Genomic DNA, 21,994 nt, shown 5'->3' with positions numbered 1-21,994 from the left:
AATTTGTTGTGTCCTTTTCTTAGTTTTGCAGCATCTTTTTGCGTGGGAAACTAAGATTCGATGATTATTAGATATTTTCAACAACAACAATAATAATAATAATAATTACTCATTGTGCCATCTTTTCTTGGTTTTGCGACGGTCCAATAATTTGATCAAAACCGCTCGAAACAAGAATACGTACGGTCGACATACATTTGTCTATTATAAACTTAGTCCAAGTGTTTTTTTTTTCAAAGTTGTGCCAATCTTGAGATATCAATGGGATAAGCGTCAGAAGCCGACCGCGCTTTGTAAGAACGCTGAGCGATAATCGCGTTTGCGGCCTCAGTTGGGTGAAACGCGTCCCAGAAAACGTATTCTTTGCGGTTCGGACACGGACTCTGACCTGGCAAACACGTTATCTGACCATTATTCCTCCCCACACCGCAACACCCCGCGTTCGTAACGCTAAACCCTGAGGAAAAAAAACACAAAAATATACATTTTCCAATTAACCGATTAATTACTTCAAGATCTTACCATAGTATATACGAAAATTTTATATATAACGTACCATAAGCAGAGGGGTTGCTGATCAAATCTTGAAAAATGCCATAAGCGTTGATGAAGATGAACTTTGCGTCGGAGAGATCGTTGTTGAGGCGATCGACTAGAGATTTGAGCTTATTGTTGAACATTTGGTTCGCCGAGTTGATTTGTTCGTCGCAGGTTTTACCGTCCTGACTGTCAGCTAACTTGTTCGGGCTGCAGCCGATCGCTCCTACCCCGATCAACGCAAATTTCCTCGCCCCGTAGTTGTATAGCGCCTGAACAAAAAACGTTACAAAAAATGCGAATTTTTGGATCGTATCGATCAAGCATACTCTAGCCACGGGCTCGAATCCAGATCGAAAAGTTCCAAACTTTATCCAACCCATATGAATTTTTTGGAATACGAAACCAAGAAGACAGTCCAATGAACAAACGATAAAATCCGGTAGAAGAAAGAAAATGCGATCTTCTCGGCCCAAATTCGATAGGTTCTGGTCACGGACTCGAACCCAGATCGGAAAGTTCGAAACTTTGTCCAACCATACGAAATTTTTTCGATATACCAAACCAAGAATTTCGTCTCAAGAAACTGTGATCTTTATAAGAGACTGAGACGGGGAAACATACATTGAGCTGTTGACCGTATCGATCGATAAGATCGTCGGAGAATTGTTCAGGAGTGAACTGTCTACTCGAGGAGTAGAAAGTGGGCATGAAGTAATTGTTCAGATAATCATTGCTTCCTAATCCGATGGAGTAAATGCATTTCTTGAGATAATCAGCTGCAGAGTTTTCGTCCCCGAGCAGATTCACCACTTGTGAAACTGTGTTCTTGTAGTTCTGCACTTGCCCACTAAAGGCTATCCTTTGTCCCTGCGTTCAAAGATCCGATTTTCCAAAACAAAAAACGATCACGTAGGTGTGTTCATATATATATATATATGTATAGGGTTTTGAAATCAGACACAGAGACCAAAATCCGTAAAGTACTACCAGTTGCTGTCCCGTTTCCTCTCTGATTCCAGCCGCCGCAGAAGCGTAGTTCACTCCGGTAAGAATCTCCTGACCATTTACGCCACCGTACGGAGGGATATAATCGTTGAAACCAAGCAGTTCAGCTTCATTACATCAAAACAAAGAAACGAGACAGAGGAAAAGAGAGAGAGAACACATGTCAGATCTTGACTTGCTACACACGTCAACTCATGCAACAACTAACGGCGTTACCGATGACGTCGACGGTAGTTTTTCCGTTGGAGAATCTGCCGGTGGGCCCCCCTGGAAAATCGATTCCGTACGGAAAGTAATCAGATCTAGCAAGAGAAGAGAGGCCATTGTTGTTTCCGTTGTCTACTAAAGAGTCTCCAAAGATGAAGTAACATGGAACTTGAGGGTCTCCGTTAACGGTAAGACCTAACACTAACCCTACAAACACTACACAACACTTCATCGAGTAACCCTCCATTTTAAAATCTAAGTGATGAGTGATGTAGAGGTGGTGGTGAGTGTGAGGAAATCCATTGAATTCATGTGTGTATTTATAGAGAGAGTAGAGAGAGAGAGAGAGAGTGGAGTGTTTTGCTTTGTGGGCTACGTATTTCAAGAATGGTGGGTCCAAACTCCAAAGAGATCATACACTTTTATAATCTTTGTATTGAAATAGAGTGCATTATTATTTTGAATTTTTGTAAATTAAAGACTTTTGATTAATCGAGGTTGTTCAAGGGGCACGTTAGGAATAGACTACACTAATGATCTAAGGACTAATTAATCTTTGCATTAATTAATATGGTTGTCTCGTTTCGTATAACTGCACTGCATTTGCATTTTGCATGCATTGAGTTATCAATACATTGATAAGAGTGATTTTGATTTGATTAAATCATCTTATGACCCTTCATTAAGAAAAATATAATTCTTTACACACACACACACACATATATATATATATAAATAAAGGGATGTCGTTTGTAATATAATTGACAAATTAAATGCAGCTTTTCAAATGATTATGCCGATACGTCTATATATTAATTCCCTTTTTTAAGGAAAATATGCCAAAAGAATCAACCGAAAATCTCTGCCTTGATTTATTTACCATTTCGTTTTCTTATATGATTTGGTGGTTTCTAGTAACAATAATATTTCTTTTGTGAATGTTTACCATGATCCGTAATACATAAATAAAATAAGATAAACAAAAAACTTATGTTTTTCCTAAAAAGAAAACCATACTTTAAATTGAACCAAAAAAATAATAATAATAGATTCAATCGATTATATATATAGTTGTTAGGAACAGTTTACAGGTGAAGATGTTAGGTTTGCATTTAATTTCACGCGGTTCATAATGTAAAAAAATCTACCTACGTCCTCCGACTTTATAAAAGTATTCAAATATTTTTTTTTTGGGAGGATGCATGCCGAAGAAATAGTCAAACTGGACTGTAAAAGTTATATTCTCGCATTCAATTGTCATAAATTAATAAGAATATGTCGGTGTAGAAAAAAAATATATTATTTCACGTGTCGGAGTATTAGCTTCAATCAAGATATTTTTCTTTTTCCTAAATCGGCGGATCTTTCTTTTATTGGTCACAATATTTGCCATGAATGGCTATTTTATTTTTAGTTTTTGGGAAAAAAATATTTTGATTTCAGTTTAAAAATATGAGATTATTTTTTATTAGATTAAAAACTAAGATCAAACACATATATCTGATATATGATTCGGTCTATATTAGAATTAATGATTAATAAGATTAAATATCTTATTAATGATTAGAAAAAAAAATTAGGACAAGGCCCACACATACACAACTGTCTCTTGATTAAATTCCTAAGGCCAACTTAATATAATAATTTAATCGGAAAAATTAAAACACGCACACATTCATGATATGTATGAACAAGAACTTGTTGATCAGAGTTGTGCCAACGTGGAGACGTCCATGGGATAAACGTCGGAAAAAGTGCGTCTGCGGTAGAAACGCCGAGTGATGATTGCGTTTGCAGCCGTGGTCGGGTGAAACGCGTCCCAGAAAACGTACTCGTCGCGGTTCGGACACGGATCCTCTCCCGGCAAACATGTGATCTGACCCCTGTTCCTCCCCACCCCACAACATCCTGCGTTTGTTACTCTGAACCCTACAACAATTTTATTAATATATTCATCTTAAATCCAATTTAAGATATAATTGAAATCCATCACATCTACTTGAGCACTATTCAAGATTTCAACGATACCAAACTTTCATATATGAACTCTAAAATCAATATATACACGGATTTGTAACGTTTTCTTTATAATAATTATGTAAAGTATTTGTACATCATTCACTGTTTCTTCCATCTTCATATTCTCCAACGATAGGGTCTATATATACAGCATTCAAAATTCATAGCGTTTTCCAATCACGTACCATACGAAGAGGGGTTATAGAGAATGTCCAACAAAATGCCGTAACTGTTAGTATAGATGGATGTGACGCCGGGGAGATTGCCGTTGATTCGATCGACGAGAGACGTAAGCTTTCGGTTGAAGATACGAATGGCCGAGTTGATACGGCCGATGCAAGTTCTGCCGTCGGGACTGCTCCCAGCCAACTCGGCCGGGGTGCACCCGACCGGTCCCACTCCGTTCAACACGAACTTCCTCGCCCCGTACCTGTACAGCAACTGAACCAATTCATGAGAATAACGTCAACACATTTTCACATGGAACGAGATATAATACAAGGGTACTCATGATCGTAATACATACATATATATATATATATAATTTAACCTACGGTTTCTACTATTTCTCTCTCTCTCTCTCTCTATATATATATATATATACAATGATACTACTTTATACCAGTGTATTGTACAAAAATCTATATATAGAAAATACATAAGTAATTTAGTCTAAATATAACAAACTTTTTGGATTTGGATCGGTCGGGTTCACTTTTGCTTTATTTGGGTTAGGATTAAAAAAAAACTGTTCACTTTTCAGATTGAATTCGATTTAATTCGGTTTTATTTGTATTAGATTTGGATTAGGTTTTTATTGATAAAAAAATTTATTTTTAAAAAAATTTCGATGATTTTTTCATTAAGTTAGTTCGGTTGTGTTTGAATTTTTTTTTTGTTTTAGAAATTCGTAACCATTCCATTTTTATATTGATCTGTACTTTAACGTTAAGTGGACCCATTTAAAATAATAATAATAATTTTCAAATGTATTTATAGTATTAAAATAATATTTGGTTAAAATATTATTTAATAAATATTAAAATATCAACATTTAATGGTTTTTCATTTATTATTTACTAGTGAATTAATAAATATTTTTCCATTACACACTATTATCTATTGAATCATTTATTATCTATTAAATTAATATTTTTTACCACAAATAAATTTATAAAATAATATAATTAATAATTGTATTATTTTCTATATAAATCTAAAATGAAATCCAAATAATCCTACTCCATTAAATTATCATCATATCTTAATATTGATTTACTCTTTTTATTTTTAAAAAATTATAAATCTTTAAAATATCAAATATTTATTTTTGTTTTTTAATTATATTTTTGTGTCATATGTTTTCATTGTTTAATGTTATAACTATTTATATTAATATTTTAATATCATTTATAGTAAAATTATATTTAATTATTTATATTAATATTTCAATTTAATTATTATACATTTTCATTGTATAAAATTTCGAAAATGTTTGAGACGTTTCTAATTATATGTAATTCGATTCGTTTATTGACCAAATTGGTCACTTGTACAAATTTTCAACCAAGAATATTATATAATATATATATAAAGGGGAGGAAAATAGAGAGATGAAGAAACGTACACAGAGCTGCTTACTGTATATATCGATAAGATCATCGGCGAACTGGTCGGGAGTGTATAGTCTGCTGAAGGGGTAGGAAAGGGGCATGAAGTAATTGTTGAGATAATCATTACCTCCCAACCCAATCGAGTAGATGCATCTGCTTAGATGATTAGCCGCCATTTCCTCGCCTCCAAGGATATTCACCACTCTTGACACCAACCTCCTATGATTCTGCACTTGCTGTCTGAAGCTTATCCTGTCTCCCTTCATCCAAAGATTCGATCATTTTTTTTTAAAAAAGGAACATAACCCATGTCGTGATGTCGGGTTTTGGGTACGGATTCGTACCAGTTGTTGACCCGTTTCTTCTCTGATTCCCGCGGCGGCTGAAGCGTAGTTCACTCCGTCGAGTAACTCCTCACCAACCGCATCACTATAGGGAGGAATGTAATGATCAAACCCCAAGATTTCAGCTTCATAAGATCAAGAACACGTGCAAGAACAAAGAGAGAAACCATGTTAGGGACTTGACTTCATATGTACTTAAGGGAAGACTTTTACGTGGAATATAGCTTACCCATCACATCAACGGCGGTTTTCCCATTGGAGAACCGACCGGTCGGGCCTTGAGGGAAGTCAATGCCATAGGGGAAGTAATCAGCTCTGGCGAGGGAAGGAAGCCGATTGTTATTTCCATTGTCAACCAAAGAGTCTCCAAAGATGAAGTAACATGGAACTTGTGGTGGTTCACCCTTTGCCCTAAAACACAGCATTAGTTCCAATATCAAACCCACGAACACAACATGGCGTTTTTTGTAGTAACCCTCCATCCCACGAGAACAGCAAAAACCCTAATTAAGGAAAGAATCAGATTTGGCGAAATAAAGAAAAGGTTTTTTTTTATTTGTTGAAATGGGAGGTGATGAATGTGAAAGAGATCCGAATTTGGGTGTGCGTATTTGTACAATACATGCATGCACGGACTAGGAGAGTGTGGGCATGTGTTTCCATCGTTTTCCTTGTATATTTTTTTATATATTTATGTATAATTTTGAAGGATCCTATAATCCTTAGATCTTCAAAAATATTTTACATGTTCTCCATTTTTTTTTTTGCAAGGAAAGAAATAATTATACATGGTGATTGACTGTATGATATGGTTCTCTCAATTTTTTTTTCTTTTTGGGTTATTTATGGTCTATTTATTTTTTTCTTTCTAAAACCATCTGCGGTAGGATTATTTGTTTATTTACGGATTTGTTTCTACGATTTTGTGGTGTGTAACATGTATTTGGAGTATAACTTCATATTAATTTTAAAAAATATTTACTGAGAAAACCCCAAATGATGTTATTTTTTTTTAAAATCCCTCTTCAACTAATAACAGAAAAAATAGAAATTTTCTATAACTAAAACATACTCAAAATTCATATTCCAAATGAATCATACTCAAAATATATTTCTACATCAATATGTATTATAATTTATCACACAAGTTATTAGCTTAACTTTTTTAAATCTTAATATCTATTTTTTTTAATTATCATTCAAAAACAAAATAACTTTGATCCAAAACACTTGATATTTTTATTTAATCTTCATAAATTATTCATTGTCCGTCACTTTAATATATCATCATCGATATACTATAATATTTTTTACTCTTGATAACCATGATTTTGTTAATTTTTGAAAAAAAATAAACAATAGATTTTAAATGAAAACTAAACTCAAATTTGATCGAATTAAAATTTATGTAAAAAATAAATGAATATAATTTTGAAGAACTTGCTAGCTTACGGTTGGGTTGGATGGCAACGATTCTTCAAAGCTAATGTGTGTGTATATATATATATATATATGCTATATTCTTAAATCTGGAAAGATATAATTACTGATTAAATTAATTTCCCTGCGTTTAATGTTAACATCATCTTCTTCATACGTTTGACGTGATATTTTTGCATGATCCAGTAGTGGGAAAGAATCAACGGTTCAGATGGAGGTAAATGCTCATCCAACGGTCAAGAATGACAACTGTTGGGGTTATTTAATTAATTAGGCGGTGAGGCAATTAATGTAGCGGCTGGTTGATAATTAATGTATATCTGCTTTTCAACTCCCTCCCTTAGAAATTGACCCTAACAAGTTTCGAACCAATCATTTTTTTTAGTCCGATTCTATTCGTTGTACAAAGGAAAAACTACAAAACGAATATCTGAACGTTACCTAAAATTTATTTAAATATCCAAACCCGCGAACCCTCGTTTTGATATTTACATTTTTTAATATACCCACTCTTTACAAACTTATCAAAATAATGTAATTTTGGTTTTTGTTACAAAAAAAAAAACTATATGGTTTTAGTAATATATATATATCAAAGTTTAGGTACTTAAAAAACCAAATGTATAAAAACGAGATATTAATATGCACATCTGTGATGTGGCACAACAAACTTTTTGGTTAACAAAAAAATTAAAATATAAAAAATATACAAAGTTTGAGTGATTTTTTTTTTTCATAAATTGAATGCTCAGTCTCCCTTTGATTTTTTTCTCTAAAATTCAAAATAAAAAAATAAAAAAAAACTCTTCAGCAGAATCAACGCTCCCTTTCTCTCTCTCGGACAGAATTGTACAAAGGGTTTACAGGTGAAGACGCTCTGTTTGCATTTAATTTCATGCACATGCAAATATAATCAAATTAGCCCGTGACATTTTGTATATATTTGTATACTCGTACTCACATTCTTGTTCGATTTCGATTTAGAATATATTGAAAAACAGCAAAAATGTGATTTCTTCGATCAAAATATTATACTTTTGATTTCCTTAAACTTTAGAAATCAGAAACTAAAACCATAGCAGAAATGGTAGTTTTTCGCTAATTTAACAAATATTTCGAAACTAGAAATAGAAATGGTTGGTTTCGAATTATAATGATGAAAACGTAACATAATAAAAACTCAAATTATTCATAATCATAATCAACATAAAACACATAAAAATTCGAAATAGTGTTCATCATATGATTAAGTGTTTTTCAAAGATTTGCCAACGTGAAGACGTCCACGGGATAAATATCGGAAGGATCGCGTCTGCGGTACAAACGCTGAGCGATGATTGCGTTTGCGGCCTCGGTCGGGTGATACACGTCCCAGAACACATACTCGTTGCGGTTCGGACACGGTTTTGCTCGTGGTAAACATTGGAACAGACCCCTGTTCCTCCCCGACCCACAGCATCCTTCGTTTGTTACATTAAACCCTTAAAAAAACAGAAATCCGAGAAATTCATTCTAAGATCTCAGCCAATTTACGAAACCATCACGATGACATCTTACGGAGATTCTATCAGTTATCAAAATATCTTCAATCGAAAATACTAATATATATTATAGATATGTGTCTAACTATATAGTATTCTAATAATATAGTATGCTTTTTTTTGATATTTTTCAAAGATACGATGTGGTTATTAAGCATTCGTAGAATATATCATTATAGAGTTTTCGATCACGTACCATATGCAGAGGGATTGTTGAGCAGATCCTGTAAAATGTCGTAGTTGTTAGCGTAGATGAACTTTGCGTCGGCCAAATCGTTGTTGAGTTGATCGACGAGAGATTTGAGCTTGTCGTTGAACAATCGGACCGCATAATTGATGAATTCGACACAAGTTTTACCGTCGGGGCTGAACCGAGCCAACACGTTCGGGCAGCACCCTATGGCTCCCACTCCGCTCAACACAAACTTCCGTGCCCCGTAGCTGTATAGCACCTGAACAAACACGAACAGATCGCTAACGCACAAGGGTATTATCGTAATACTATATTTACGCATATAATACTTAACCTAGGGTTTACAAAGTTACGTAAATAAACAGAGGAGACGCATGCAGAGGAGACGCATGCATGCATGCATGCGTGTGTTATGTCGGTAGAATGGAAGCTTTTCGAGTTTTCAACAAATGGTGAAAACGTTAAACATAAACGTATATACTAAGCATCAATTTTTCAATCAATGGAGAAAAACCAATAACGTATATATATATATATATATACTTATAACACTAACATAAAACACAACGCTTAAATCATCAAACCGAGGTTCATAACACAAATTAAGTCTTAATGTACATACGTACATTGAGCTGTTGACCGTACAGATCAATGAGATTGTCGGCGAACTGCTCGGGCGTGTATTGTTTACGGGTGGGGTATGACGCGGAGAAGTAGTTGTTGAGATAGTCATTGTTCCCCATTTCGATGGAGTATAAGCATTTTCCGAGATGGTTGGCCGCCGCATTCTTGTCTCCTCCGAGCATATTCACCACTCGTGAAACCATCTCCCTGTGATTCTCCTCCACTTGCTCTCGAAATGTTATCCTCTCTCCCTGAATATGTCAAATATCATATATCATATGTACGTCCGGTCCATTTGTATATTTTTCGAACCTAAAATATAGGAACTGTGAGGTTGTAACTAGTTTCGTTCTGAATGGTTTTTTCGTACCAGTTGTCGTCCCGATTCCTCTCTGATTCCCGCTGAGGCGGAAGCGTAGTTTACTCCGGTGAGTACGTCTTCATCTGTTGATTCGGAGTAGGGAGGAAGGTAGCGATCCAATCCTATGAATTCAGCTTCATAAGATCAAGAACATGTGTTAGAGATTTGAATTCAATTGACGCTTGGAATAATTAAAACTTGGTTTATTTTATAACCTATATAAATCCATATTCACTTGGTGAATGTACTAGTCGTCCATCTAGGTCCAAATATATTTGTCAAATCAAGTTACGGAACATAAAATGACGATTATGTATCCTCTCTCTAATCATTTTGGTTCGTATACGCGAAAATTATATCTATATATTTCTCAAGGGATCTTATACAAAAGATACAAATATAACACAAACATGTACATATTTCATATGAACCGTAAAGAAGGATTCCGATGATCGAATTGCTTATAGATTCAAAACACTACTAGATGTAAAGTTTCTTCCCGCACCGAGTTAAACCCCATCCTTCATCAGTCGTGAAACATAGAAACAAGAACGGAAAATTCCAAATGTATATATGAAAAGAGAGCTTACTCATGAAATCGATGATGGTTCTCCCGTTGCAAAACCGACCGGTGGAGCCTTGAGGGAAATCAATGCCGTAGGGGGAATAATCTGCTCTTGCAATTGTACGGAGCTTATTGTTATTTCCATTGTCACACAATGAGTCTCCAAAGATGAACGCACACGGAACCTGTGGAGCTCCCTGTGCCCTAAAACCCAACACCAATCCCACAAACACCATGTACCATTTCATCATGCGACGGTCCATTCCACAAAATTAAATAAAACCCTAATAGGAAATATTAAAAAAGAAAAAAAGATATAAAGATTTTGGTCTAATGGAGATGGTGAATGCGTGTACGTGCGTGGGGGTATTTATATGTGGAGTAAGAGTGGAGGGGTTGCGATCATTTTGTCGGCGGATTACATAATTTGGCATTTTTTTCGTTTTGATTATGTAAAGACTTTAATATGTGTTATGTAAACAAACAACTTGCATGATATAGCCAAAAGTCTTTCTTATAATAAAAGCTATTCTTAATTCCCACACATATGGTACTGTAAAATATGTATCGGACCCATCTTATTTTGTAGACGTGGAGAAAAGTTTGAAACGAATAGTTCATAGATCTTTGAGTTATAAGGAATATTTTCTTTTAAATAACTACGTACACGTAACGTTGCTAAAAGTTAAATATTTTGATGATAATGATTTTGATATATAATTCAACCATCTTAAGTATAAGCCTTTGTTAATACAAATCTAGTTCATGACATTTTCAGCAAAATACTCTGAAGATTCCACAATCAAGGTCCAACATTTTATACCTAGATTAAAAAACAAAATTTGTATATCTAAAATTTGGTAGTTCAAAGATGAGACAAAGTTCATATAAAAGTACGATAAACTTCTAGATTATAAAAAAAAAATTTCGGATATTTCTCTTTATTTAAACAAAAAAAACGTAAAAAGAAACGAATCAAGTTTCACTCTAGTCATTTTAGCGATTCGTATAATCAAATATCTAATGCTCCGAACCACCGAAATAATGTTTAATGCTTTCAAATAATATGTGAATATTATCTTTTATTAATATTTTCTTAATTATAAAATCCTGAACTATCATCATGCTAAAATTTACATCTTCTGTTACCAAAAATAAAAATATATATACACAAAACTTGAAACCCTCTTGGTTCTGAGGTCCGGAAAGTTCATATATATATATATATATATATATATATATCATGAATATTATAATTATTTAGTTTAAGAAAAGAGTTCTTCTAACATAAAAAAAATATATTTATATAGTTAAAGATCCATCAATAAAAATCTGTGCAATATTTTGGAGTAAATCTTAACAATTTATATATCCTTATTTATGATAATAATAGAGTTTCCATATCTTGATTTAGTGTATTACTTGGCTATTTTTTATATGAGGTGACGTTTCTAGATTAAAAGTTTATAAATTTCTATTGAATTCCAAAAACGAAATAAATATCTTCCGCATCGATAAAACTCAAATCCGGAAAGACGATGACACATTAAGTTGCATGATTAGTACATACAACCAAATTCGAAAACGTTTGTTAATGAAACAATTTATTTTTTTTTCATATTTATTTATTAATAATTTTGATTTTACAGCTGTGTTATTCAATCTTCAAGGTAATTATTTGATTAAATTTGTTTTTCTCATCTTCTTCATAAGTTTAACGTGATTTTACCATTGCATTTAAGTGTTACAATTGTATAAAACTGGCAATTTAATTTACTCTTAAACGCGTTGCAACAATTAATTGCTTAATATTTAAATTACAACAAACAATTAATTGCCTAATATTTTTCATAAAAGCATCATCTTAATTATTTTCTGATGCTGTTAAGGTTGTGGTATAAATAAATAGAAATTTTAACGTATGTGTATAAAATAAATAAAAATTACAAATTTTGAATTTGTATTGAAAAATAAGAAAATAAACAAAATAAAATCATTCAAGTTGGCAATAGTCCTATTTTCTTTGCTTTTTTTAAAAAAAAAAATTAAGTCGAACATTTAAAAATGACATTAATTTATGGTTGTTAAGATTCCAATCCTAATTTTATTTAATAACTAATAGACTAAAATCAATTATTAGAATATTATGAAAACTTTACCAAAAAAAGAATATTATGAAAAAACAAAACATCTGTAGTATTCTACAATCTCCTCGGGAAAACAAAATTGACGAAAAAAAGCTTTGCATTAGTGTGTATATGTATTAATATATTATGTACATATTCGACGGTTGAGATGAGGCTAAACGCTCATCGGACGGTCAAGAATGTGATTTAATAAGGTTAATGAGTGGGTTTAATGGAGAGGAGCAAAAAGTCAAACAAGAGTAACGTGTTTACGCTGACTCTTGAATTTTTCACTAATATTAGATATTTTAATTAGGAGAGGGTTTAATTAGATATTTTAATTTCGTTAATGTTTTGATACTTTCAAGTATTTTTAATTTGGTGACTATAATTAAAAAAAAAACAAACAAACAATATTCATTGTTTATAGTTATGTTATATCAAGAGTATATATTTTATTTACTGTTACAAAAAAAAAAAATCTTTAACATTAGAGGTGTACGTGGTTCGGGTATCCGCGCATTTTTTTAGATATTCGGTCTCGTTTCCATTTTTGCGGGTTTTATAAAATAAATATTTCAATCTCTATCTTGCTGAAATCGGATACCGACTGATAAGGTATCATTATTGAGAATCGGGTACCCGTGGATAACTTTGCTGATACCTATATGAACAAGATTTTCAAATTTAAAAATGAATTCTACTCAGTAAAATCTCAGTAAAATCTTACAAATGCAGTTGGGATATAGGGTTTTTAAAGGGGAGAAAATAAATTTGATAAAACTTAATTTAAATTTTAGAAAAATAAGACAAACACTTTGTAATATTTTATTTGTATATATTTATTGGATTTTAATATTTAGAAAAAATAACAATAACTGAAATTAAATATTTGGCAACAATATCATATTCGTAGGGTTTGAAATCAAGAGCTTTTTAACAATTTACCTAACGATTGTGTAAATATATATAGAAACTTTTGTGATGGTTTCATTTTGAATATTTATATAATAACACAAAACGTTTATTTGCTTGAACTTGTTTTCATGACACCTGTAATGGTTATCCAAAGCATATAACGAGATTTGATCAACTATATTATATCTATAACAATTATCATAATTCGTAACTTATATTAAGACATCTCATTGTTTTTATTCAAATTAATAGTTTATCCTAAAATATTTAATATCCATAAATCTGGAACGGGATTCGTATTACAGATATACATGTATGTATATGGTTTCCAGTGTGGTATCTGAATTATACAATTACATATTTTGCAATATTGAAAAATACACACACACATACATAATGATCGAATCTCAAGGCTGATTCACGATCCTCCTGGCCACATGCTTCGAGTAAAACCTCCTGGTCCTGAAGAACAGAATACAGGCAACAAGAGATCCGAACAGAGCCAAAGCCGACATGATCATGAACGAAGTCATGAAACAGTGGTTTCCGAAACAAGAATTGTCACCCACAGAAGCTACCTTGTCGTAGAAGTAACCGATCACCTTCACGGAGCAGACGTACGATCCGATAGGGCCGGCTGCGGCAATGGTGTGATATATGGTTGCCATATGCTTAATCCCAAAGATTTCCGACGTTATGGTCGGCATGAGTGACCATTGCGAACCAAACGCCATGCCGATTAACAGTGAGCCAATGTAGAGGTTTCCTTGAAAACCCGATGCCATCACAACGTGACCTATCGCCATTAGGGCCAGAGTTACGGCCATGAAAACGGGTCTTGGCCAACCGTATTTGCGTATACAGGTGTCTGATATGTACCCGGATCCAAACCTGCCGAGGAAGTTCCATATACTCCAGAGGGAGACCAAGGAGTTCAGCTGGACAGTCGAGTAGTGAAGTGATTCGCCTACCTGTCTGATGTTGTTTATGGTCGCAAACCCAGAACCCATCCCGGGAAGCATTGCGAGGAACAGTAGCCAGAAATTCAGCTTGCACATTGCTTGCAGGATATTCAGATCATCATCATCTTCCTCGATAAGATCAGTTTCTGTCCAAGAATGATCGGTCAGACAGTATATCGACGGAGCTAATATCTCCATGTTCATCTGACGGATAAAGTCATTTTGTTTCTTGCGGTATACAGAAACATTTACGAAACTGAAAGCAGCATACCTGAAGAAACGTTTGGCTTAGGACAGTCGAGCAAGGAAGTTCTGTCGGGAACAACAGGACAATCCAAAGACAAAAGTCTCTGCTTCTCCTCACGATGTGCTCTCACGGCAACCAAGAGAGGCAAACAAAGCATGAGAAGAAGAACAACAAAACAGCATATCCGCATCGACCGTGACAACCCCAGAAAGTTTTCGAGAACTATAACAACTGTAAGATAGGCGACAATGATCAAAGAGATCACGGAGAACCAATCAAGGTGTTTCTTGTCACCAGAGGTGATCAAATCGTATATTCTGACGAAAGGCATAGTCGACGAGATGACAAGGGTCGGTACAACGGCCAGGAGGAGAATGTACGCAGCGGGGTTACCATCGCAGAAGATGTGGTACAATTGAACCAGAATTGCTCCGCTTAGGCCAAAAAACCCCTAAGGAAATGAGTGGAAAACATTCAAGAACACCGAGCAATTCAACTAAGATTTCACCAACACTTGTATTTCAATGGTTTCAACAGCTCTAATGACTGATGCAGATTCAGCTATTGGACCAAGAAAATCACAATCTCAATTCAGGGCATGGACAAAAAAGAATCAAGATTTTTCAACTTTCTATCCAAACCCACTAAACGTAATCTAGGATAAGATGAATCAAAGCGGTGAAGTTATCGAATTCATGTGGACTTTCCTCGAAATCAATGCTCAAATTTCACCAAAATCAAAGCCGGAGAACAAAGCCCTTTGCTTACCACCATGATGCCAACAGCTGTCCCGCCGTGGCCGGGGAAGTTTCTGATGGCAGTGACGACGTTGGCCGTGTTGAAGAACGGTAGCGAGTGACCGCACAAGAACACGAAAAAGCACATCAATGGAACCGGAGGACGATCGATCAGACCAACCACCGAAGCCCACACGAAGAAAAACCCGGAAAACCATTGAATCAGACCCGCGAAGATCACCAGCCACGGCCGTCTTCCGCCACCGTCACCGGAGGTGACGGCGGTATAGAGGAGGCCGGAGAGGATGCCGAAAGTTCCGCCGACGTCCTTGAAGATGGAGACGGTGTCTAGGGTTGATTGGTCGTAGGATTGAGAGGATTTGAGGATGGAGGAGTAGATTCCGAAGGTGTAGGTTGCTCCGATGAAGCACTGAATCCATATGCTCGCCGTCGATGCGACCCACTTCGTGTTCAGTTTCTCCATTGACGCTCTCTTCTCCTCCTCCTGCTCCTCATCTTTTTCGACCTCTCCAACGAAGATGAAGACACTTGGGTTGTGACTTGCACAAGCATCAGTGATTTTGACGGTCCATGAAAGGACAAATTAGACTTTAGACTTTAGATTCTATGAATGTGGCATATGCCTTTTTTATTTTTAATATTTCAAACAAATATAAAATATCAAGGAAACAGACATTTCGTTCTCTATCTAGAACAGTGACGAAATTCCACGTCATTTTGATGGTGGAACAACAACGTGTAGATTTATCTACATGGCATATTAAATCCACGTGGCAGTTAAATTATAAACCCCTCATATTTATCATAATTACAAGTTCGAATGTGGCTATAAAATAGTAATTAATAACTTAGTAATTATGGATTATGGGTACAAAAATTGCATTAGATTAATAAAAACTCAAATCATTAATTAAATACATGAATTTAATTAAAAGTAATCACCTTTATTTTACAAAGGATGTCCTAAAACAACGACTTCCAAAGCAAATAAGATCATCCTCAGAAGCTACCTTGTCGTACACCGTTACACGTAACCTATCATATATATATATATATATGGTCTATTCAGAAATTAAAGACAAGTTTCAAATTTTACGTTATTTATGTTCTGTTAGGATAGAAGACAAACTTTCCATCTCCTTCAAAAATAAAAAAAACTTGTGATGATTGTTATTGATGATAATTTTTATAAAGTTGATGATTTTATTTGGAAAGTTTCTTTTATATTAATATGAACCACACCAAAAAAAAAAATGAAATTAAGGGTTTAGTTATATATTTGGATCGAGTTACAGGTTATAGAAAAATTAGAAAACTAAATTGCCAAATGTTGCATTTTTATTAGAATAAAAAAATCGATGGAAATATTTATTTATGGTTTCCATTGTCCGTCTGTTTCTGAAGTGTTAACAATGCAAACAGACGGCATATACAAATACACAACGTACAAAACATTCACATTGAAAAATATATACACACTCTTCAAATCTCAATTCACGATCCTTCTGGCCACAAGCTTCGAGTAAAACCTCCTGGTCCTGAGGAACAGAACACAGGCAACAAGAGATCCGAACAGAGCCAAAGCCGACATGATCATGAACGAAGTCATGAAACAGTGGTTCCCGAAACAAGAATTGTCGTCCCCTGAAGCCACCTTGTCGTAGAAGTAACCGATCACCTTCACGGAACAGATGTACGATCCGACAGGACCGGCTATCGAAATGGTGAAATATATGGTTCCCATATGCTTAATCCCAAAGATTTCCGATGTTATGGTCGGCATGAGTGACCACTGTGAACCATACGCCATGCCGATTAACAGTGAGCCAATGTAGAGGCTTCCTTGTACACCCGATGCCATCACAATGTGACCTATCGCCATTATGGCCAGAGTTACGGCCATGAAAACGGGTCTTGGCCATCCGTATTTGTGTAAGTATGTGTCGGATATGTACCCGGCTCCAAACCTGCCGAGAAAGTTCCATATACTCCAGAGGGAGACCAAGGAGTTTAGCTGGACAGTCGGGTAGTGAAGTGACTCGCCTACCTGCCTGATGTTGTTTATGGTTGCAAACCCAGAACCCATCCCGGAAATCATTGCGAGAAAGAGTAGCCAGAAATTCAGCTTGCACATTGCTTGCAGGATATTCAGATCATCATCTTCCTCGATAAGATCAGTTTCTGTTCAAGAATGATCGATCAGACAGTGAATCGGGGCAGCTAAAGAATATTGCTCGGAAAACACACAATATTAATACAAGCAAACGCGACAATACCACAGAAATCTTGAATTTAAGCACACTCCAAAACTAAAACTTTTGAGTCTGAAAGGCATCATATTTCCATGTTCACCTGATGGGTTTGCCGATTTCAAGAATAAAGCCATTTTTCTTGCAGCATTATGTATACAGAAACATTTATGAAACTGAAAGAAATATACCAGGAGAAATGTCCGGCTTAGGACAGTGGAGCAAGGCAGTTCTGTCGGGAACAACAGGACAATCCAAAGACAAAAGTCTCTGCTTCTCTTCGCGCCGTGCTCTCACCGCAACCAAGAGAGGCAAACAAAGCATTAAAATCAGAACAACAAAGGAGCATATCTGCATCGGTCGTGACAAACCCAGCAAGTTTTCGAGTGTTATAATGACCATAAGATAGGAAACGATGATCAAAGAGATCATAGAGAGGCCGTCCAAGTGTTTCTTGTCGCCAGTGGTGATGGAATCGTATATTCTGACGAAAGGCATAGTCGACAAGATGACAAGGGTGGGTACTACTGCCAGGAGGAGAATGTAAGTAGCAGGATTTCCTTCGCTGAAGATGTGGTACAATTGAACAAGAACAGCTCCGCTTAGGCCCAAAAATCCCTAAGGAAATGGGTGAAAAACATCCAAGAACACGGATTCAATCAACTAGCATTTCACCAACACTAAGATTTCAATGGTTTGTAACAGGACAAGAAAATCACAATGTCAGATTCAGAGCACAGGACAAGAATCAAGTGTTTCAACTTTCACTTGAAACCCACTAAGGATAATCTAGGATACGATGGATCAAAGCAGTGAAATTTATCGAATTCGTGTTGACTTTCCTCTAAAGCAATACTCAAATTTCACCAAAATCAAAGCCTTAGGAGAAAGCCCTTTGACTACCTGCATGATGCCAACAGCGGTTCCGCCGTAGTCGGAGAAATTTCTTACGGCGGTGACGACATTGGCCGTGTTGAAGAACGGGAGCGAATGACCGGACAAGAACACGAACAAGCACATCAACGGAACCGGAGGACGATCGATCAGACCAACCACCGAAGCCCACATGAAGAAAAACCCAGAAAACCATTGAATCAAACCCACGAAGATCCCCAGCCACGGCCCTCTTCCGCCACCGGAGGTTACGGCGGTGTAGAGAAGGCCGGAAAGAAGCCCGAAAGTGCCGCCGATGTCCTTGAAGATTGAGACGGTGTCTAGGGTTGATTGGTCGTAGGATTGAGAGGATTTGAGGACGGAGGAGTAGATTCCGAAGGTATAGGTTGCCCCGGTGAAGCATTGAATCCATATGCTCGCCGTCGATGCGACCCACTTCGTATTTAGTTTCTCCATTGACGAACTCTTCTTCATCTCCTTCTTCTTCCTTCTTCTTCTTCTTTTGACCTCTCCGACGAAGATGGAGACACCGAGTTGTGAGCATCTCTGATTTGGTGGTTCATGTACGGATAAATTAGATTTTTAGATTTTTGAATGTGGCGTATGACTCTCTCCCCCCCCCCCTTTTTTTTAATTTCTAACAAAAAACAAAATATAAAAAAGGAAACAAATGTTTTTGTCTTTCTCTGATAATTTCATGAAACCTCTCATTTTTTTTTATCGCTGTCTAGTAAAAATATCTAAAACAATAATTTAATTAAATAAAACAATATTTTTTGGGGTAATTATTGATTAGGAATACCATCATTGCCTTAATATAATAAAACACCAATCCATTAAATATTAATAATTTAATTAAAGTGCTCCCAAAGTGACTTTACACTAAAAAAACCCCATCAAACTTCCAAACCAGAACAGCCAGAATTAAATCAAAATCAAATATCAAATACAAAAAAACAAAAATAAAACTGCATTTATTTATTATTGGCCTAAGAGCTCTAATCGATGATCCTCTTGGCAGCAAGCTTTGCATAAAACCTCTTTGTCCTGAAGAACAAAACACAATCAACCAAAGATCCGACCAAAGCAACTGCAGACATTATCACGAACGATGCCCTGAAGCAATGACTTCCAACGCAAGTATGATCATCCTCTGAAGCTGCTACCTTGTCGTACAAGTAACCTATCACCTTCACCGAGAAAATATATGATCCGACCGGACTCGCTATCGAGATCGTATAATATATAGTCCCCATATGCTTGATACCGAATATTTCAGACGTGATCGTTGGCATGAGTGACCACTGTGAGCCGTAGGCCAAGCCCACCAGGAGGGAACCCATGTAGAGGTTTCCTTGTAAACCCGAGGCCATGACGCCGTGCCCTACGGCCAAAACGCTCAGCGTTATGGCCATGAAAACGGGTCGTGGCCAAGCGTATTTGTGTAAGTATATGTCGGAGATATAACCAGCGCCAAACCTACCAAGAAAGTTCCAGATGCTCCAGAGAGAGACAAGAGCGTTGAGTTGAACTGTTGGGTAGTTAAGTGATTCTCCTATCTGTCTGATGTTGTTCACTGTCGCAAGTCCAGTTCCCATCCCGCAGATCATTGCAATGAATAGAAGCCAGAAGTTCATTGTGCACATTGCTTGTATGACATTCAAGTCATCGCTCTCGACAAGAACTTCTTCTGTATATATACATATATATATATATATACGAGTTTCCCGATTTTTAGGGCATTCGAACATTTCCGGACTTAGGGATGAAAAGAGGCGACGGTTCTCTCTCATTTTGGAGACCTAGGGTCGAAATCTTGAAGGGAAACCAAAGAGATTTGCTGGAGATTGAAGATTGAAGATTTTAATGAGCATCTCTCTCCTCTTTCTCTCTATGTTCCATCTTGTAAATTTTGTGTTCTTGAACATTAGTGAGTAGTTTTCTTGTTGTGGGATGAGGGATTAGCCCTCATGTAAGGATGCTTGTATCAACCTTTGGACCCAAGATTGTGCTTTGTTTATGCTTTCAAACTCTTGCAATGAATGAAATTTTGTTCTTCATGTTTATCAATCGTCTGTCTTGAATGAATGGTTAGGGAAACCTAGGATTTGTTGAATTGAGTGATGCAATTGTTTGGGTTTGATTGCTAGAGTTCAATGAATGGTGTCCAATGTCTCCCACTTGATGAGAATCTCATGGGTAGGATTTAGAATTGAGAATCTCATGTAGACATGGATTCTTGGTTTTGGTGTATTCATTGAAATGGGTTGAGATTGAATGCGAAGAGATTAGATTTAATCCAACTTAGGATTGTGACAAGGGAGTTTAATGCATTCGGGATTTTACTCTATACCACGAAAGTGGAAAGAGTACTCTCTTGGATAGCGCGTCTTCGGTTTAAAAGAACCGAACCCGACCTTAGTCTTCGAACTTACTTTAGAACGAGCATGATATGGGTCTATAATCCCTTACGACATCTTTGCATGATCAGTGAACCCCGATTCCCACAACCTTTCATATCGATCATCTTTTCTTAAATATTGCTTATCTTTGATTTTTGTTTTCCTTCTTTTAATTTTCTGCAACTTCCCAAAACAATAAAAACAATTCTCCAATTTTATCTTCACCCTTTTCCTAGTTTTAATCGACTCCTATCTTAACCGCTTAAGTCCTTGTATTCGACTCCAGTACTACGACATCTGTATACTTGCGGATTAGTTGTGTTTCGGGTTATAAATTTAAGACTCGTCACACAAGTGATCAAGTTTTTGGTGCCATTGCCGGAGGCTTTTTACGGTTTCCATAGCTAGGATAGATTGACTCTAGATTAGTCTTTCCAGAGTCTTTGATTTTTCGATTTGATTTTTTTGTGTGTTTGTTCACTTTCTTTTTCTTTGTGTGTTTGTGTGATTTTTTACTTTTCTCTTTGAGTCAATTTTTCTTGTTTCTTTTATTTCTTGATATTTCTCTTCTTCATTTTTGCTGTTTGTATTTCCTTGAACTTTTCCGGATTTATTCTAGACATTTTCTGGATTTTTCTAAATTTTTTTAGCTTTTTTCCGATTTTTCTGGACTTTTCCGAGATCGTTCTGGACTTTATCGGGTGTCTCTCCCTACTCTCTGCCTTTTTATTCACTTCGATTTACATTCTCGGCCTTTTTCTTGACTTTTATTTTCGCAGGTTCCCTTAGTGCATGAGCGGACGTCCCACTCGACGACAACTCGACCCAGACTTTGAGCTTGCCTTTGACCCGAACATAGACAGAACCGAAAGAAAAATCCGCAGAAAACAAAGAGAGGACAGAATGGCATAAGAGGTAGAAGGCGTGAGGCACAGCCAAGAGAGCACATCCGAGCTAATCCGCAGACACTCGGAATGTACACGACG

The 21,994-nt window shown here is 35.9% G+C and overlaps 5 protein-coding genes across 7 annotated transcripts in view; all 5 read right to left on the bottom strand.

Moving 5' to 3' along the window:
* Positions 1-90: 90 nt before the first annotated feature.
* Positions 91-2,030, bottom strand: LOC104814276 (GDSL esterase/lipase At1g29670-like). Its single transcript, XM_010542241.2, has 5 exons — positions 1,762-2,030; positions 1,528-1,652; positions 1,162-1,407; positions 557-809; positions 91-457 (listed from the first exon to the last, which is right to left on the bottom strand). Exons 1-5 carry the CDS (start codon positions 1,997-1,999, stop codon positions 234-236), a joined length of 1,086 nt encoding a protein of 361 aa, XP_010540543.1. The 5' UTR covers positions 2,000-2,030; the 3' UTR covers positions 91-233.
* Positions 2,031-3,312: 1,282 nt separating this feature from the next.
* On the bottom strand, positions 3,313-6,336 carry LOC104814275 (GDSL esterase/lipase At1g29670-like). 2 transcript variants are annotated; one of them, XM_010542239.2, is made up of 5 exons: positions 5,958-6,336; positions 5,729-5,853; positions 5,399-5,644; positions 3,957-4,212; positions 3,313-3,681 (listed from the first exon to the last, which is right to left on the bottom strand). In XM_010542239.2, the coding sequence occupies exons 1-5, from the start codon at positions 6,208-6,210 to the stop codon at positions 3,458-3,460; spliced, it is 1,104 nt and encodes a 367-aa protein (XP_010540541.1). In that variant the 5' UTR covers positions 6,211-6,336; the 3' UTR covers positions 3,313-3,457. The 2 variants fall into 2 exon arrangements, with proteins under 2 accessions (XP_010540541.1, XP_010540542.1); XM_010542240.1 differs by having other exon boundaries at positions 3,584-3,674.
* A 1,954-nt stretch (positions 6,337-8,290) lies between these two features.
* Positions 8,291-10,775, bottom strand: LOC104814274 (GDSL esterase/lipase At1g29660-like). Its single transcript, XM_010542238.2, has 5 exons — positions 10,478-10,775; positions 9,897-10,021; positions 9,529-9,777; positions 8,906-9,161; positions 8,291-8,649 (listed from the first exon to the last, which is right to left on the bottom strand). Exons 1-5 carry the CDS (start codon positions 10,713-10,715, stop codon positions 8,426-8,428), a joined length of 1,092 nt encoding a protein of 363 aa, XP_010540540.1. The 5' UTR covers positions 10,716-10,775; the 3' UTR covers positions 8,291-8,425.
* A 2,994-nt stretch (positions 10,776-13,769) lies between these two features.
* LOC104814691 lies at positions 13,770-19,169 on the bottom strand. Its single transcript, XM_010542865.2, has 6 exons — positions 18,616-19,169; positions 17,904-18,330; positions 16,956-17,644; positions 15,474-16,046; positions 14,730-15,156; positions 13,770-14,604 (listed from the first exon to the last, which is right to left on the bottom strand). Exons 1-6 carry the CDS (start codon positions 19,078-19,080, stop codon positions 13,904-13,906), a joined length of 3,282 nt encoding a protein of 1,093 aa, XP_010541167.1. The 5' UTR covers positions 19,081-19,169; the 3' UTR covers positions 13,770-13,903.
* A 407-nt stretch (positions 19,170-19,576) lies between these two features.
* The window catches only part of LOC104814273 (protein NUCLEAR FUSION DEFECTIVE 4-like), a 4,267-nt gene continuing 1,849 nt past the window's right edge, over positions 19,577-21,994 (bottom strand). Inside the window, exon 3 of one of the 2 annotated variants that reach the window (XM_010542236.1) lies at positions 19,577-20,296. In XM_010542236.1, coding sequence (XP_010540538.1) covers positions 19,605-20,296 — 692 coding nt within the window. In that variant the 3' untranslated portion in view covers positions 19,577-19,604. The remainder of the gene's footprint in view (positions 20,297-21,994) is intronic. The other variant, XM_010542237.1, reaches the window with a different exon arrangement.

This window comes from Tarenaya hassleriana, unplaced genomic scaffold (genome assembly GCF_000463585.1).
Source record: "Tarenaya hassleriana unplaced genomic scaffold, ASM46358v1 Cleome21, whole genome shotgun sequence".
Taxonomy (NCBI): Eukaryota; Viridiplantae; Streptophyta; class Magnoliopsida; order Brassicales; family Cleomaceae; genus Tarenaya; species Tarenaya hassleriana.
Note: the sequence above shows the minus strand (reverse complement) of the source record. Positions and strands in the feature narration are given on the sequence as shown.

Bases quoted from the DNA above. Each gene is read 5' to 3' on its own strand.
- LOC104814276 (XM_010542241.2), bottom strand. From the start codon at position 1,999: ATGGAGGGTTACTCGATGAAGTGTTGTGTAGTGTTTGTAGGGTTAGTG. The intron at 1,408-1,527 runs GTAGTACTTTAC...CTTTGAACGCAG, and splicing joins AGGAAACGGGACAGCAACTG to GGACAAAGGATAGCCTTTAG. The intron at 458-556 runs GTACGTTATATA...TTTTTTCCTCAG, and splicing joins CAGCAACCCCTCTGCTTATG to GGTTTAGCGTTACGAACGCG.
- LOC104814275 (XM_010542239.2), bottom strand. From the start codon at position 6,210: ATGGAGGGTTACTACAAAAAACGCCATGTTGTGTTCGTGGGTTTGATA. The intron at 5,854-5,957 runs GTAAGCTATATT...GATCTTATGAAG, and splicing joins AACCGCCGTTGATGTGATGG to CTGAAATCTTGGGGTTTGAT. The intron at 3,682-3,956 runs GTACGTGATTGG...AAATTGTTGTAG, and splicing joins CTATAACCCCTCTTCGTATG to GGTTCAGAGTAACAAACGCA.
- LOC104814691 (XM_010542865.2), bottom strand. From the start codon at position 19,080: ATGAAGAAGAGTTCGTCAATGGAGAAACTAAATACGAAGTGGGTCGCA. The intron at 16,047-16,955 runs TGAGATTTGAAG...TCTAAAGTCTAA, and splicing joins TGGCCAGAAGGATCGTGAAT to TTTGTCCTTTCATGGACCGT. The intron at 15,157-15,473 runs GTAAGCAAAGGG...TCATTTCCTTAG, and splicing joins CAGCTGTTGGCATCATGGTG to GGGTTTTTTGGCCTAAGCGG.
- LOC104814274 (XM_010542238.2), bottom strand. From the start codon at position 10,715: ATGGACCGTCGCATGATGAAATGGTACATGGTGTTTGTGGGATTGGTG. The intron at 10,022-10,477 runs GTAAGCTCTCTT...GATCTTATGAAG, and splicing joins AACCATCATCGATTTCATGA to CTGAATTCATAGGATTGGAT. The intron at 9,162-9,528 runs GTACGTATGTAC...GTGTTTGTTCAG, and splicing joins TGTACGGTCAACAGCTCAAT to GTGCTATACAGCTACGGGGC.